Source organism: Ranitomeya variabilis, chromosome 8 (assembly GCF_051348905.1).
Source record: "Ranitomeya variabilis isolate aRanVar5 chromosome 8, aRanVar5.hap1, whole genome shotgun sequence".
NCBI classification, from domain to species: Eukaryota; Metazoa; Chordata; class Amphibia; order Anura; family Dendrobatidae; genus Ranitomeya; species Ranitomeya variabilis.
This window is the reverse complement of record NC_135239.1, coordinates 205,697,845-205,713,980: the sequence shown is the minus strand read 5'-3', so window position 1 is coordinate 205,713,980 and position 16,136 is coordinate 205,697,845. Positions and strand designations below refer to the sequence as shown.

General features: G+C 45.0%; 1 protein-coding gene and 1 non-coding gene across 2 annotated transcripts in view; one reads left to right on the top strand and one right to left on the bottom strand.

The window, feature by feature from the left end:
• Positions 1–1,283: 1,283 nt before the first annotated feature.
• Positions 1,284–1,356, bottom strand: TRNAF-GAA (transfer RNA phenylalanine (anticodon GAA)). The gene has a single exon. It is a non-coding gene; the product is annotated as a tRNA-Phe (tRNA).
• A 4,781-nt stretch (positions 1,357–6,137) lies between these two features.
• The window catches only part of NCKIPSD (NCK interacting protein with SH3 domain), a 36,488-nt gene continuing 26,489 nt past the window's right edge, over positions 6,138–16,136 (top strand). The window contains exon 1 of the mRNA XM_077276481.1: positions 6,138–6,592. Coding sequence (XP_077132596.1) covers positions 6,422–6,592 — 171 coding nt within the window. The 5' untranslated portion in view covers positions 6,138–6,421. The remainder of the gene's footprint in view (positions 6,593–16,136) is intronic.

The window sequence follows — 16,136 nt, the reverse complement described above, 5'->3', positions numbered from 1 at the left end:
CCACGCTCTGTGCCCCAGGACCATGATAGTGCCACGCTCTGTGCCCCATGAACATGATAGTGCCACGCTCTGTGCCCCATGAAAATGATAGTGCCATGCTCTGTGCCCCAGGACCATGATAGTGCCACGCTCTGTGCCCCAGGACCATGATAGTGCCACACTCTGTGCCCCATGAACATGATAGTGCCACGCTCTGTGCCCCATGAACATGATAGTGCCACGCTCTGTGCCCCAGGACCATGATAGTGCCACGCTCTGTGCCCCATGAACATGATAGTGCCACGCTCTGTGCCCCATGAACATGATAGTGCCACGCTCTGTGCCCCATGAACATGATAGTGCCACGCTCTGTGCCCCAGGACCATGATAGTGCCACGCTCTGTGCCCCATGAACATGATAGTGCCACGCTCTGTGCCCCATGAACATGATAGTGCCACGCTCTGTGCCCCAGGACCATGATAGTGCCACTCTGTGCCCCAGGACCATATAGTGCCACGCTCTGTGTCCCATGAACATGATAGTGCCACGCTCTGTGTCCCATGAACATGATAGTGCCACGCTCTGTGCCCCATGAACATGATAGTGCCACGCTCTGTGCCCCATGAACATGATAGAACTGCCATACATTGTGCCCACTGAACATAACATTGTCACACAGGGTACCCTAAAAACAACAGTGATGGCACACAGTGCCCCCTGAAAATGATAGGGCCATATGTTGTACCCTCAGAAGATAATAGTGCCACAAAGTGCCCTTGAAAAAAAAATAGTGCCATATAATATGCTCTACAACTACAATAAAGCCACGTGGCGCCCCTTAAAATAATAGTGTGATATATAATGCCCCCTGAATATGACAGTGCCTCACAGTGCCCCTAAAGATAGAACTGCCATACATTGTGCCCACTGAGCATAACATTGCTACCCAGTGCACCCTAAAAACAACAGCGCCATACATAACGCCCACTTAATATAACTGCCACACAGTGCCCCCTGAAAATGATACTGTAGTGCCATACATTGTACCCTCAGATAATAGTGCCATAGAGTGACCTTGAAAAAAAATAAGGCAACATAAGGTATTCTCCGAGTACAATAACGCCACATGGTGCCCCTGAAAAGAATATTGCCATGCTTAGTGCCCTCTGAATATGTACCAAACATTGTGTTCCTTGAAAACAATTTCTTCAGCTTTTGTAATACAGCTCAAAATAACAATTGTATCAGAGAACTATATGCATTCTTTGTAATTATCTAAATAAAAATATTAATCCATCTCCAATGCCGAAACCCGGGATCGAACCAGGGACCTTTAGATCTTCAGTCTAACGCTCTCCCAACTGAGCTATTTCGGCTGGTGATACAGAGAGGCTGCAACTACCATAGCTGACACTAGGGGCAATGGGACTGGTGGAAGGTTCTGTGTGCTATTGTATCTCATAGGTAAGTATGAATGTATAAAGAATATATAAATATATATTTACCCATCTGATACAGCCGAAAACAGGATCCTCCCCCGGGGTGTCTATAGATAGATATGGTGGTTTTATGTATTCCCTGTATATCAGACGGTCACTACAAGACACTGTCCATATGAGCATTGCTGATACTAATATTACACTATGGAGAGTGTTATTAGTCATAGTGTCTTTCGTTTCCATGGAAACAAGAATTACCAGTTCTAACATTCGGAAACAAATTATAAAACTCATTCTCAGCTCCTCTCCTCGTGAGTCTCTGTGGCGCAATCGGTTAGCGCGTTCGGCTGTTAACCGAAAGGTTGGTGGTTCGAGCCCACCCAGGGACGGTAACTGTTTTCTTTGTAATTTTGAATACTATTTTTTTCATTGGTACTTTGCATTTCTTACAATTATCTAAAGTGTATTCATCCAATAATAAGTTGCTTAATCATATCGAGATGGTGAACATAAAAATGTGAGGTTTATTAGTTTGCTCTGAATATACTTCTGTACACATTTATCCTAATAAGATGTCCATAAATAATTCATCATTGTGATTTATAGAATGTATATAGACTATTATCGTATAATAAGGCTACATTGATCCACGGTTCAATGTAAATGTTGACTGTAATTTTCAAAATAGCCACACGGTGGCGCTGTGACCGCACAAATAATAGATCTGCTGCTGTACAGGAATGTGAGTGTTAGAACAGATGACACATGAAGGAAGGACACGGCTTTCACATTAATTTATTTTCTTTGTACACAAGCAAAATATGTAATATGGTAGGTAATAAAACAATGAAAACTTATAAGTGAATATTTTCTTATATTCTAAGATGAGCCTGCCAATCAACCATGCAGACAGAAGACATATATCAGAAAATAAAATGGATTTCTGCATGTTGGCACTGGCAGTGCCTATGGCACCTGCAGGCCTCAGATCAATTTTGGAACAATGCGGCAGAATACCCCATAGTTTTTACCCCATGTTCTTTTGGTCTAACAGTTTCCTACATGCATGCGATTCTTTGCGAATCACTTTATTAAGAAATCTGTCTAAATTCCTGTACAAGCATTGCTGTAAGTGGCTACAGGCAAGACGTACGAAGTCCAACCTTGTCGCGATAATTTAAACTTGCTTGTTGCAGTTGTAGTACCCTGGGGGGTCGCAATGTGACCCCATTCACTTGTATTGCGCTGCAGTAATGGAGCGGCACTGAGCGAACCTTAGTCGCATGACAGGTGGTGCAGCCAAAGTCGCCACGTAGCCCCAGCCTAAGGGCTCATTTCCACTTGCGAGGAAAACGGACGAGTGCAATCCGATAAAAAATCGGATTGCACTCGGACCAATGTTATTCAATAGGTGTCTTTTCATTTGCGATTTTTTTCTCAGCCGAAATCGGACTGAGAAGAAAATCGCAGCATGCTGCGATTTGGGGCTTGTTTCCATTTGCGAGAAACACGTCCGTGTCTCGCATGTGGAAACCAAGCTCTGGTGCCGGCACTTGGGAGCGGAGCTGTGCAGCCGCATAGCAACACATGGAGCCGCACGCTCCGCTCTGGAGTGCCGGCGCCAGAGCTTGGTTTCCACATGCGAGACACGGACGTGTTTCTCGCAAATGGAAACAAGCCCTTGCTGCGAGTCTCGGACGAGACTCGCCAATGCAAGTCAATGGGTGCGAGAAAAAAAAACGGACGGAATACGGACCATCCGTATTCCGTCCGTTTTTTACGGATACATCACCATTCTGTGGCCTAGAACACTGTCCATGGTCCTGTAAATGACTGTAGAAAAATAGTTGCAGAGAAATAAAACGGATTGCATACAGATGTCATACGGATGTAAAACGGATGGTGCGATTAAAAATCGCATTGCACTCGCATTACACTCGCATGACAATCGCATACGCTACATCCCTTTTTTCGGTCCAGATTACGGACCGATTTGTCTCTCGCCAGTGGAAATGAGCCCTAATAAGCAGAACGCTCAGGAGGAAACAGGAGCTGAGACATCACTGCCATCATCTGTACTCCATGTGTTCTGATATCAATGCAGCTGAAGGCAGAGAAATTGGGGAAAGCCGGGGTATGGAAGCCAGCTACATGCATGAAAATCTCCTAATAAGTGATATGCAGCGTTTCATAAATTTAAAATAAATGAGAATATTTAGTTTCACTTTTCAACTGGCATTTCGTATATCAATGTTAATCTGGGAACACTGGATTAAAATGCATCAGACTGCAAAGGCTCAGCCATATCAATAGATCTGAATCACCTCTGGAAGCCTATGTGTTAGGGAACTTAGAGTCAGACGGACATATGCATTAGGCTGCCGTCACACGATCAGTATTTGGTCAGGATTTTACACCAGTATTTGTAAGCCAAAACCAGGAGTGGAACAATTAGAGGAAAAGTATAATAGAAACATCTGCACCACTTCTGCATTTATCACCCACTCCTGGTTTTGGCTTACAAATACTGATGTAAAATACTGACCACATACTGCTAGTGTGACGGCAGCCTAAATCCGTGGTAATTCCGCAGGAAATCAGCAGTGCAGTTTACCTGCGGATTTACCAAAATCAGTCCGGAAAAATCTGCAGAGTAATCCGCAGTGTGCGCACGTGGCCTAACCCTCATTACCACAGGTCCCATGGAAATGTGGGATACCAATAAAGTGTCAAACTCCGTAATAAAGGGAAAAACCCTAATTCTCACTCTTTTTTATTCCAATACAGCATTGAGATTAAGAATAAAATATAACTTTTAATTATATCATTAAAAACTACCTTTGATACAGAAAAGTGATTAAGTGCATGTGCAAAAATATAAAATACCACTCAGCCACTCTATGTCCAATTGGACCAAGAAATAGGTATCAGTATGCTCCTTATAAAGAACACCCTATTTAAACAAAAGGAGTCAATTCCAATTCTGGTTAACTTCTCAATTGGATACCAGCTCACATAATCACATACCGTGCTATACCAATGCAAGGGTCAACTTTATCAAGCCCTACAACATTTTTCACGGTTGCCATGTGGACATCGGATGCATATATCAAATTCCAACAAATTCAGCAAAGAAAGGAACAATCTCACCCATCAGTAGCTCAGGAGCTGTCCTTTTTCGCCTCAGCAACCGATTTCCATAGGAGTAGGGGATTCAACCTGTTATGCCCTGTAGAGGCTATTATGGCCCTGTCCCCAATTACTCCCGCCCTGACAAGGGCAGTCAATGTTGTAGGGCTTGATAAAGTTGACCCTTGCATTGGTATAGCACGGTATGTGATTATGTGAGCTGGTATCCAATTGAGAAGTTAACCAGAATTGGAATTGACTCCTTTTGTTTAAATAGGGTGTTCTTTATAAGGAGCATACTGATACCTATTTCTTGGTCCAATTGGACATAGAGTGGCTGAGTGGTATTTTATATTTTTGCACATGCACTTAATCACTTTTCTGTATCAAAGGTAGTTTTTAATGATATAATTAAAAGTTATATTTTATTCTTAATCTCAATGCTGTATTGGGATACCAATAAAGTGGCATAAAGAAGGTCATTGTGTCGGCCGTCATGGGAGATCAGTCATTTTACAACACATAGCAATTTTTGAGTGTATTATACAAGTCCTCTATTGGCACTAATGTACAATGTAAAAAACAATAAAAACATTTTTAAAAGACAGAATCGCTATTTTATTTGGTCACTTTGCCTCCTAAAAAGAACAGTACAGAAAGTAGTACGGACTCCAAAATGGTAATACTAAAAACTACCGCTTGTCCTGCATAAAACAAGCCTTGATACAATCTATAGATCGAAACATAAAAAATAAAAAGTTATAGCTTTTGGAAGGAGAAAAGCAAAAATTGAAAGCAAAGAGGGGCGAGAAAGACGTAGAGCCGGATCTGACGAGCAGGGCTGCATCTCCCCAAGAATTTACTCCCATTTCCGGTGTAAGTTATCGTGCGCCTGCCTCATTTGTTTTTAGAAAAATGGTATTAGAAGTAAAAATGGGGTTGGGGTAGTAGCATATTTCTGTACAAGTGGAAGACCCTTGGTAAACGTCGTCCGATGAGTCCGCCTTCAGTCTGGGGGTTCCGGCACTCGGACCCCCACTCATCGCAATGTCTGCGAGTCACAGCCAGGCACCAAGGCTACAGGCCACAGATCGCTACGTGTCACATTGTGGCACAATACAAGCGAGCGCTGCGAAGGCACGCCACAAGTTGACTTTGTTGGCCCTTCCTGTTAGTTTGGGCCCAGTCAGACGTCACATTCTCTGGAATGAGCGCTAGATGTGTTTTCCAGGGATCTGTGATCGTCTGGGACCATTCATGTCTGTGATATTTCACACATCGCGGAAAATGCCAGAGACGCGTCTGATTTTGGTCTGAGGGTCGGATGAAAACCAGCGATGCAAGTCAGCGGGTCTGTGGCGTGTGAATGAAGCCCAACACGGAGGGTGAACATTCGTTTCTCCATTGCTTCTAAAATGAAAACCAAAACGACGTCGCCAATCTTTGTATTGTTTCTACACTTCCTATGCGTCTCCATGGGAACAGACTACAAACAAACCATACGTAGTCTGATACTTCTTCTTTGTCCTCTGCGTTTATTCAACAGGTTAATTTAAAGTTAGAAATGGCAGAAACCCCTGGAGAAGAACGATGTTTTTTACTCCAGGACGAGGCTGAATGTGCCAGTATGGTTTCTAACAAACAATAAAATGACTTTGTCATTAGGACATTGTTATGTTTAAATAAAGTTTCCTTTATAAAAAAAAAAAAATGGAACTGGAAAAATAAACACACAGCTGCAGGCGCGTGCGCAGTGCGGCGTGGCGCGCGCGCTCCGTGCGTCGGCGGGTCACATGACTGACGGGGACTTTCTGCCTTGTCGGGGGCGCGCTCAGTCAGTCAGGGTCCGGCCCGGGGTGAGGACGGTTCCGCCATGTACCGAGCTCTGTACGCGTTTCGCTCTCCGGAGTCCAATTCTCTGCAGTTCGGGGCCGGGGAGAACTTCCTGATACTGGAGCGGTGTAACCAGCACTGGTGGCTGGCCAGCCGCTGCAGCAGCGGGGACACGGGCTACGTGCCGGCCTCCTACCTGGAGAGGATCAAGGTGAGCGGCTCCGGGGGAAGGGTCCTGATAGGTTCTCCTCTGTGTGACGTCATCTGCTCCTGCACCTGTGACGTCATGCCTGCATTCAGAGCGTATGACGTCAGCACGCACTGCAGTGATGTCATGTCCTAGGACTTTTATGGCACTTTCCATTGGAGTTTGTGGAGTTTGATCGATGGGCGGCAAATAAAATAATGTTCTGACGTCCGCCCCGGTGTGTGCTGGTGGCCGGGTGTAAATCCTGCGCACTGCGTGTAACAACCACTGCCGCAGGCGACTGACAGCGCTCACTATCGACATACGAGAGAGACCTGTCAGTCATCGCCGCAGCGCTGGGAAGAGGCGGCGCTGGGAAGAGGCGGCGCTGGGAAGAGGCGGCTGCTCTGGTCTCCTGCTTGGATTTTTACGTTTTTTTTTCTCTGAAGCGAAACATACCTGCTGCAATTGTTCATCCAGGCTGTGATTCCCCTTCCTGCATGTTTCCTCTGCCCCCTGGCGTGAAGCTCCCGGGGGGCTACGCTCTCCTGGCGATGGCTGTGCCCTGGTTCCATTGCTGGTAGCAGAGGTCAGGCGCAGCGGAGCCTGCCGGGTCCAGAGATCCAGGCGCCTGCAGTCGGTGCAGGAAAGAGTTTGTAAGCGCAGGCTCCCTCCTGAGAAACCAGCCACCACTAGTAGACTGCAGAGGTGGCCTGTAACCGAGACAACGGCCAGTAAACCTGTACAAAGTAAACAAGGTTTTGAATATGAAGTAAATTGCAGAGTTGCCCGTTTACCACATTGAAACAAACCCCTTAAATCAACTTTGCAATAAATCTACTGTCTTGTGTATAGACAGACGTTGGGGGAAGCGCTGGATACAGAAAACGGTAAGAGACGTCCTAAACGTTGGGGAAACTCGTCTAGTGATTACATGACATAAGAGTCATTGTGACATCACGTGAAAGTATTGTGGAGATCTACTAAAACGTCGTGGCAGCCAATCAAATTGTGTTTCTCATTTCCGAAAAAGAGATTTAGCCTCCACTTTTGCATCAGTGTTTTATCATACTCCCTTATTGTACCTCAGTTGTGCCAGCGTTGATGCCCTCGGGGGAATTCATCCTTTATTGCTAAAACTCTTTGTTACTGCTCTCTGCTCTGATAAAGTGATGGTATTTCCTTCGGGCTTATGATCAGCGGAGGTTTCATCTGTGGGACCCCCTCTGATCCAGAGATTGAAGAGGCACAGAGGTAGTATTGCTGCACATTAGTTCTTCTGGCCACTCCTGTGCACATGCTCTGTCTGTTCATTTCAAAGGACCGTGCTAATTCCTGGCCCAGTAGGCCTACTGTTTAAAGAAATATTCCCAGCATTGAATTTTATCCCCTCTTTATCGGACAGCCTGGCCCGCCAGCAAATTAGATAATGAAGCAGAGGTTGCACATCCTCAACTTTCACACCATTTATTTTGTACAGAACTGCAGGAAACTGAGCGCTGCGCTCCAGTATTTCTGGCAGTCCCATAGACAATGATTGGGGTGGAGGTTGAGCACGTGCAGCCTCTGCTCTATTCTCAGGATCCAGTGGACCCTCAAAGTTATCCACTATCTCATAGTTGGGGGTTAACTTTCAATTGCGGGAATGCCCCTTAAGTAATGGCATAGCCTAAGGATGATCCATCATATTATAAGAATGGAATGCCCCTTTAAGTAATGGCATACCCTAAGGATAAACCATCATATTATAAAAATGGAATGCCCCTTTAAGTAATGGCATAGCCTAAGGATAAACCATCATATTATAAAAATGGAATGCCCCTTTAAGTAATGGCATAGCCTAAGGATAAACCATCATATTATAAGAATGGAATGCCCCTTTAAGAAATGGCATATCCTAAGGATGAACCATTGCATTATAAGAAGTCACAGCCAGGGCGCAGCAGGCTCCTATTCTGCATGCTGCACTTGTGGCCGGTCCGGGAGGGATACAGTTGATGTCCAGGATGTGCATCAAGGCCGGCAAATAGTCAAATCCAATGTAAAATATGTAATTTAACGCTACAAGAAGTCATTTCCATCCATTATACGCCGTGTATTAATAATCTGATAGCCGCCTTCTGTAAATTAATATAAAATCCTCCGTTATGGAGCGAATGTGACTGGGGAAAATTGAAGCGGAGAACGAACATTACATTATAGCCGAGAATTATGTCCTGCTGAAATGAACCTATTATACTTTGACAACACAGGATTGTTAAATACGATTTTATAGCTCTGATTCGTCACTAATATATTTTAGCAATTCTATATCGCATCCGGTACCGTGCCCCCATCGGCCGTTATATGGCTATTACAGGTCACAGGAGCCATATAACAGCAGAGTGCTGCGGGTTGTGGAGATCTGTGCAGGTCCTGGAGCTCCCGAATGATTTCCAGCATCCTTAAAAATTAATTGCAGATTCTTCTTATATACCCCTCCTGCTTCAGAACCTCTTTAAGAAGTTGTCCAGGGCTTGGATATCGATGATCTAGTCTTAGGTAGGTTATCAGTTTGAAATGGCTGGTGGTCTGACACAAAGCACCCTCGATCAGCCTGGAAGTAAACATGTATGAAGCCAGAACAGCACAGCTCCATGAATCCTGCGCAGCTCGGCTCCCATTCACTTCAATGACAAGGATGGACAAAAGCCTTCTGCCTCTTTCTGCAGTACGTAAGGCAGTTCACCATTAGATATGTGCAGTACGCACTCTCAGCCCAAATTTTGTTCTTTAGAAGGGCAGAGATCTGCAGCCGTTCTGCAGGAGGCCCACCAGGCAAGTGAAAGGCATCTGTTCCAGGTATTGGCTAGCAGCCCGCAGAAGCCGGCCATCCATTTTAGGGGCTCGATGTTTACCTTGCTTGGTGGGGCCACATTTTCTCCCATCTTTGCTATCATGAAATGTGGGCACGCTGGAAAGCTGGCCATGTACATAAGAGAGCCCATTCCTCCTGACCTCCTTGTAAGCGTGCACACATCTCTGGTCCCAAGCGAGCAGCTGTTAGGACACCACTGGCAGCGACTTATCTCCCTGCACAGTAAAGGATCAAGCATAGCGAAACCCAGCATATCTGATCCTCTCCTCCATAACATCTGCCGTTGGGGGGCTAGATCCCACCAATATTAATCCAGTGTGTATAAGTAGCTTAGGAAGAGAAAAATAAAATGCACCATGCTGAATGATAGATGGGATTTAGCACAATTACATGTAATGGATATGAACGGTTTCCGTGTTATTCAAGTCCTCGCACAGCAGATTTATGCTCCGACAGCGTATGTTGTATGTGAAATGCTCCAGTGCCGGCCAGGGACAGGTATAACTGCAGGCTGGACAGGTGGACCGCCGCTGACGTGTGCGCTGATGGGAACAATCCCATTACTGCAAATATCGATCAAAGTTTGCATGGACTCAATACACTGACCCGGAGATGGGACATGCAAGGTTTGGTCCTGCACAGACTCGTGTAGCATGCAAGTCACATCCGCTGTAGACTGGGACCGGAAATATCATCTGTGCCAGAAACCGGACATCAACACCAGCACAATGTGCAGAACAAAGAGAGACTAGCATCCTGTGTAATCTGGTATCTATCCATCCAATGTGTATTTAGAATTGGAGATTTAATATGCAAAATGCACAAAATTCTGTCTCCGTTTTCGCCCATACACTGGTGCACCTGGGTCACAGCTGTCAGGTTTACTAATGGCATACACGACTATTTTGGTGCAAATTATTACTGTGGTGAGTAAGGAAAGCAAATTTATTACATAGCCTCGCACAGTTTCTGCCCTCCTCCCTTCCTCAATGTCTTTTCTTTGAGAGGTTCTGCAGCAGGTGGAGTATATTACAGTCCATATACTGTTTGCTGCTGCAGAGCTTCTTCTCGTAGTGGACGTTCATGCCAATCTGATTGACATAAGCAGCCCTGCAGTCGGCTGACCTAAAAAAGAACCTTGGAAGGGGAATGAGAGGCGAGGAGGGACGCGGAGGGCCGTGTATGTCTGTCATTTCCTGGCCTCCCAGTCACATATTGCATCTCTCCATAGACCCTAATGTCCGATCCTGCCTCTGATTCTGGCTGCCGATCCTGTTCTCCTTAAATAACTTTTACCCATTTCAGATTTGACTCTCATTAAAGCGGCGGGTGCAGATCAGCCCTCCGAAAGGGAATGTTTACTTTTAATTTACGCTGCCATGTTGCATGCATAATTTACAGTGTTATGGTGTTGATATCATGCGGGTCGGGCCCCAGGGGGCCACAGACATGCATTATTAAAATCCAGGAGCCGAGCTCCTCTGCTGCTTTTCTCTGAGGGCTCATTAAGGTTGCTGTGGCATATAGGTGATAGATGCGTGCTCCTTCCCGGCTGTCTTGTGTAAAGCCATTTGCCTATCACAATTTAGGCCAAATTCCACTTTCTGGTTCCTACTTTCTAGTCAATCAGATTCCTGTAGATAACCCCCCACGATAGCCTTATTGGTAAGCACCCAACTTCTCCAGAGTCCTGAATGGCAAATCTTCCTTGTCCTGCCACATTGCTGCAAAAGTAGGCAAATTTACCATTCAAGGGTCAGGGAAAGCTGGAAGTTTGCAGCAAGTTTCGAGGCATGCTGTCTTACTTATGCCCTCTGTACTGGTAAGATGTTACTGCATGGTGACTTTCGTCGCATTGCAACATCGCAAGTAAGAATTACTTACACGATCAGTCGCGGAAAAAATTAAATCCTGGTTGATTTTTTGGTTGCAAATGACTTAACCATACTTAATATATTTGCCCCCTTTTCACATGTAAAGCGCCATGGAATAAATAGCGCTATAAAAAAATGTGTAATAATAATAATAGCCAGCATGGGGATTGTTTTAGGTTCCGCAAAACTCACTTGCTAGGAGTCTGTATGACTTTCTGTGTGCAGTTTGTTTGTTTTTGTAGGGTAACATTCAGCTGCAAATTTGGGGTTTGCAACATCTGATGCAAAGAAAAACATGGACTTTCCATAAGTATATTGTGGTGTGATTTGTAACCCTGTATGTAACCCCTTTCTCATGTACAGCACCATGGAATTAATGGTGCTCTATAAATAAATAATAATAATAATAATTTGCATTAACGTTTATGCTGAAAAAGTAACTTGCAGTTTGCAGCCAAGAATCGATCAGATTTGGATGTTTCCTGGCAGGTACCAGTCCATGAGATCGGTACCTCTCGCCTCCCGATGTGTAGCAACCATTTAATTGAGCCTAACTTGCAGACAAATCGCACCCTAAAATAGTCACGCAACTTAAATGCCGTCGCAGGGACATCGCTTATACTTTTTTGTTAATGTATTTTGCGGCCTGCAGATAAGATTTAGTGGTGGATCCCCTGGGGTAAATTCCCAATAATTGTAGGGTTAATCAGTGCGATCACTGTGGGTGACTTGCGCACCACCTGTCCCGCTGTGCCGCCCGCTGCGCTCCCCAGTTGCCGCTCCCTTTCCCTCTGACCTTTGCGGCGCGGGAGGTTTTCCTACTTTGGAGCACTTGTTCCTTGTGAGTTTTTCTCGCTCAGATTAGTATTCTCTTCTCGTCTAACGCCAGGATAATTGAATCAACCTTCTGAGAATAAAATTAATAGTACAAATTAGATTAAACTACTTTGAGCGCTAATATTAATGGCATTTATTATGTGATTTCCTACGGTTCTGTCTTGGCAGCCGTAATATCGCTGTTTGATTGTTCTCAGTTTTTCACCTTTTTTTTTTTTTTTTTTTAGGAATATTTTTAGCACAGATTGTGGCAGTGCATCACGGCCGGCCTCGTTTGGGGAATTAATGGTGTCTCATTGCTGTCAGGGATGATGTGTGTTATGGTTTTTGTGCAGCTAAAAAGTAGATCCCAACCAGACTGTTCACTTTTTAATTTACCGTGATTTTTTTTTTCTTATAAAGTTGCGCTGCAAAATTGAACAAAGTGTAAATAAACTTTTAGACTGCGTACAGAAGTTGTTTTTTTTGACTATTTACTGAAATTTTAGCAAAAAATTTGCAGCTCGTAATCATTGCCTTAAAGGCAAACCTGTTTGTATGCAAGTTGTAGGATTTAGGCCTATGCGTTGGATTTGTTGTAAAGGGTTTGTTCATTTCGGAGGAGCGCAGTTTGGAGTGATTCACCCCCAAAAGAATCCTGATTACACGATAAACCGTTTAAAAATAAGCTGTGACCTGCACTAAATGTGTACATTTTTCTGTGTAGCGCCACCACAGGGAAAATGGAACATTACATGTTGGGTCCTATAGAGAGAGGTTCGCTTGATGGCTTCTCGACATCCCAAAATATAAAGATTAGTGATGAGTGAATGTGCTGGGATAAGGTGTTATCTGAGCATGCTCGTGTGCTCACCGAGTGTCTTCTGAGAGCTCGGAAAATGTCAAGTCCCTGCAGCTGCATGTGTCACTGCTGTTCGACACTCACAACATATGCAGGGATTGCCTAAGAAAGACAATCCATCACTAATAAATATCCCTTTATCCTATAAATCACATTGCACTTTATTTAGCCCATTATTGACCATAGTAATGCATTGAATGAGGCTAATACCTCGCCGCTCCACCTGCTGGTGGATTGTAATATTACACGCTCATTTGGAAGTAACCTTACAGTGATTTACACTAGGCACCATGTTTTTAATTGCTTGTTGATACCGGCCCAGCTCTGCTCTCTGCGTCTTTAATCCTAAGAATTGATTCGACTTGTCAAAATGTGAAGTGCAGAACGCTTTTCACGCTTCATTCTGCAAATGAAGCTAATTTACAGTGGTGCAAAGTAACGGTGAAAATGGAATGAATTTACAGCGGCAAATGCATTTCTCTGGGATAGTGCGGTTTGTGCTTTCAGCGCTCTCGGAGGGGCTGTCAGTGCGGTTACTGAACACGTGTCGCCCGCGCACTCGCTGCGTGTCTTGATGTTTTTCTGATGTTCTCATAATGGACGGCAGATGTTTGGATTCTGGATGCATTTCTCATGTGCTGCACGGATTATAGAAAGTCATCTGCTGAAATGAAATGGCGCCGTGCTCTGTAGATGCTGGAGAAAAACTTTCTGCATAGAGCCTTAATTATAGGGATTCCTTGAGCTTATCAGACGACGGCACCACCCTCCGTCACTACAGATCATGTGCCTGTATGTGATACTTCGCCTCTAACGTCCCACCATAGTGGTAGGCCACAGTGATTGAGTGCAAATTGGATTGTGGTTTGTTCAATTTTTGGGGTCTATTATTGGTCCACTGGAGGAAATAGATGCTTTACTTGTGTATAAGGACATCGTAGGAAAGGGTCCGTCCAAAAATGGGGCTCGCCCTCTCCAGCACTGAACGTAGTTACAGCAGAGGATAGTTTAGGCTGGGCTCAAATGTCGCATATTTGGTGCGGATTCTGCATGATGCATCACAAATCCACGCATACTTTCCACATCTGTTCTTGCAGAAAAGCACCAATAATTTAAAAAATAAATCTGGGGTTGGTCATACTATTTTGCTGATTTATGGTCGCTGTGTAAATGAGTGGGTTTTCTGCACTGAAAAGGTGCATTTCTGACACAATTTGATGTGCGGAATTTTAAAAGTAGATTTCCGCACCAAAAAAAAAAAAACACAGCATGTGGATGAGATTAAACTAAAACACCTCCAGATTGCAGATCCTGTAAAGGGATTTGTATTTTACGTCCATAAAATCCGCACTAAATACATAATGTGAACTTGGCCTTATCCGGCTGCACAGGAATCAGAGCCTGAGTTTGTGGCGATTGGTCGATCCCTGGGAAGCTTTCTTATGACAGTTCCCCTTTTTTGAAGGGTTTGTCCCAAAAGTGGCATCTTATGGTATCAGGTCGCTGGGGGTCCCATTCATCATGGGTTCCTGGATCTGCGGAGTGAGTGGATGGATCTATGGTGATGGCGGTGCACGGTGCCGTGATTGACATCCTTTCGTATCTTTGCTGTGTTCTTTCTCTTCTAAAAAAAAGAAAAGTAAAAAAAAAAAATCAATAAAGTGATGATGAGCATGGCAGCAGGAACCCGCACTCTCATATAGCGAGATGCCACGCGATTGAATTAAAGAGATTTTCCTGCCCTTTACCTTGGAATTGCATTGAACTAACCTGTCAGGCGGATGGCACCGTCTGTTTTGATGCGACGTGACGGGGGAATAGCTGCCACTATTTTTAGTTCCCGTATACGGTGTAATGTGACATTTTTTCTCTTCTTTTCCCCCCTCTCGCCGTGCACCAGAGGACGATTGCTATTGTAGTCAATTATTGTAACCCTGAAGTGAATGTTGAATTTGCTGTGATATAATGATGTTCAGCTCCTTGACAGGCGGCACGTAACCCGAGCGAAACCCCCAGATGATACGGTGCCGCTAAACAAAGCTAATCATTTAGAGGGAAAGTGCATCCCGGAGCCTCGTGTAATAAATCTGTTGTAGGCCACAGGAAGAAAAATGAAATGTCACATCCTACCTGGTAGTACAAGGGAATTAGGTGACATGGGGGACTCCCAGACAGGAGATGGGGGGTAGCACCAGATGATTGGGGTTACTAGGTTATGGTCCTGCAATAACTGATGCCCCACAGAGAGGAGAGAGATCTGACAAAATCGACCTGTGGAAAAGGCTTAACATCCCAGAAATCTGTAGGTTTCTTTATGTCTAATCCCTATTGCACATATAGGCTAATCCTATAAAGCCGCTCATCAACATTACACGGCCGATATTCACCCAAAAGCATCGGGTGTTTGCAACGGTCAATGCCCCGACACTGTGAGGGCGCACTGACTCCACCATGTTTTACAGGCCGAGTTATGGGGGCAGTGCCCAGCTGGACCGCAGGTGTCCTGACCTGAACCAACAGCCTCCTCTATACCTGTAGGGTTATTAGTTCAGATCAGGAGACCTGCGGTCCAGCTGGGCATTACCCCCATAACACGGACCGCGAAATACGATCATGTCGTAAGAGGTGTCCGACGCAAATACTCCTGCAGATTTCACCTCGAATCTGCGCAATGCACTATAATTTATAGCCATTAATTTAAAGGGATTAACCCTTAAACAACATTTATTACCTACCATAGAAGGGCCCTGCTGGGAGACCCCCCCCCATTCCCCATCTTATCCTATTCTGGTATGCATGCCTCCTCATCCCCATCCTGGTATGCATGGCTCCGTATCCCCATCCTGGTATGCATGGCTCTGTATCCCCATCTTGGTATGCATGGCTCTGTATCCCCATCCTGGTATGCATGGCTCTGTATCCCCATCCTGGTATGCATGGCTCTGTATCCCCATCCTGGTATGCATTGGCTCTGTATCCCCATCCTGGTATGCATGGCTCTGTATCCCCATCCTGGTATGCATGGCTCCGTATCCCCATCCTGGTATGCATGGCTCTTCATCCCCATCCTGGTATGCATGGCTCCGTATCCCCATCCTGGTATGCATGGCTCTTCATCCCCATCCTGGTATGCATGGCTCCGTATCCACATCCTTGTCT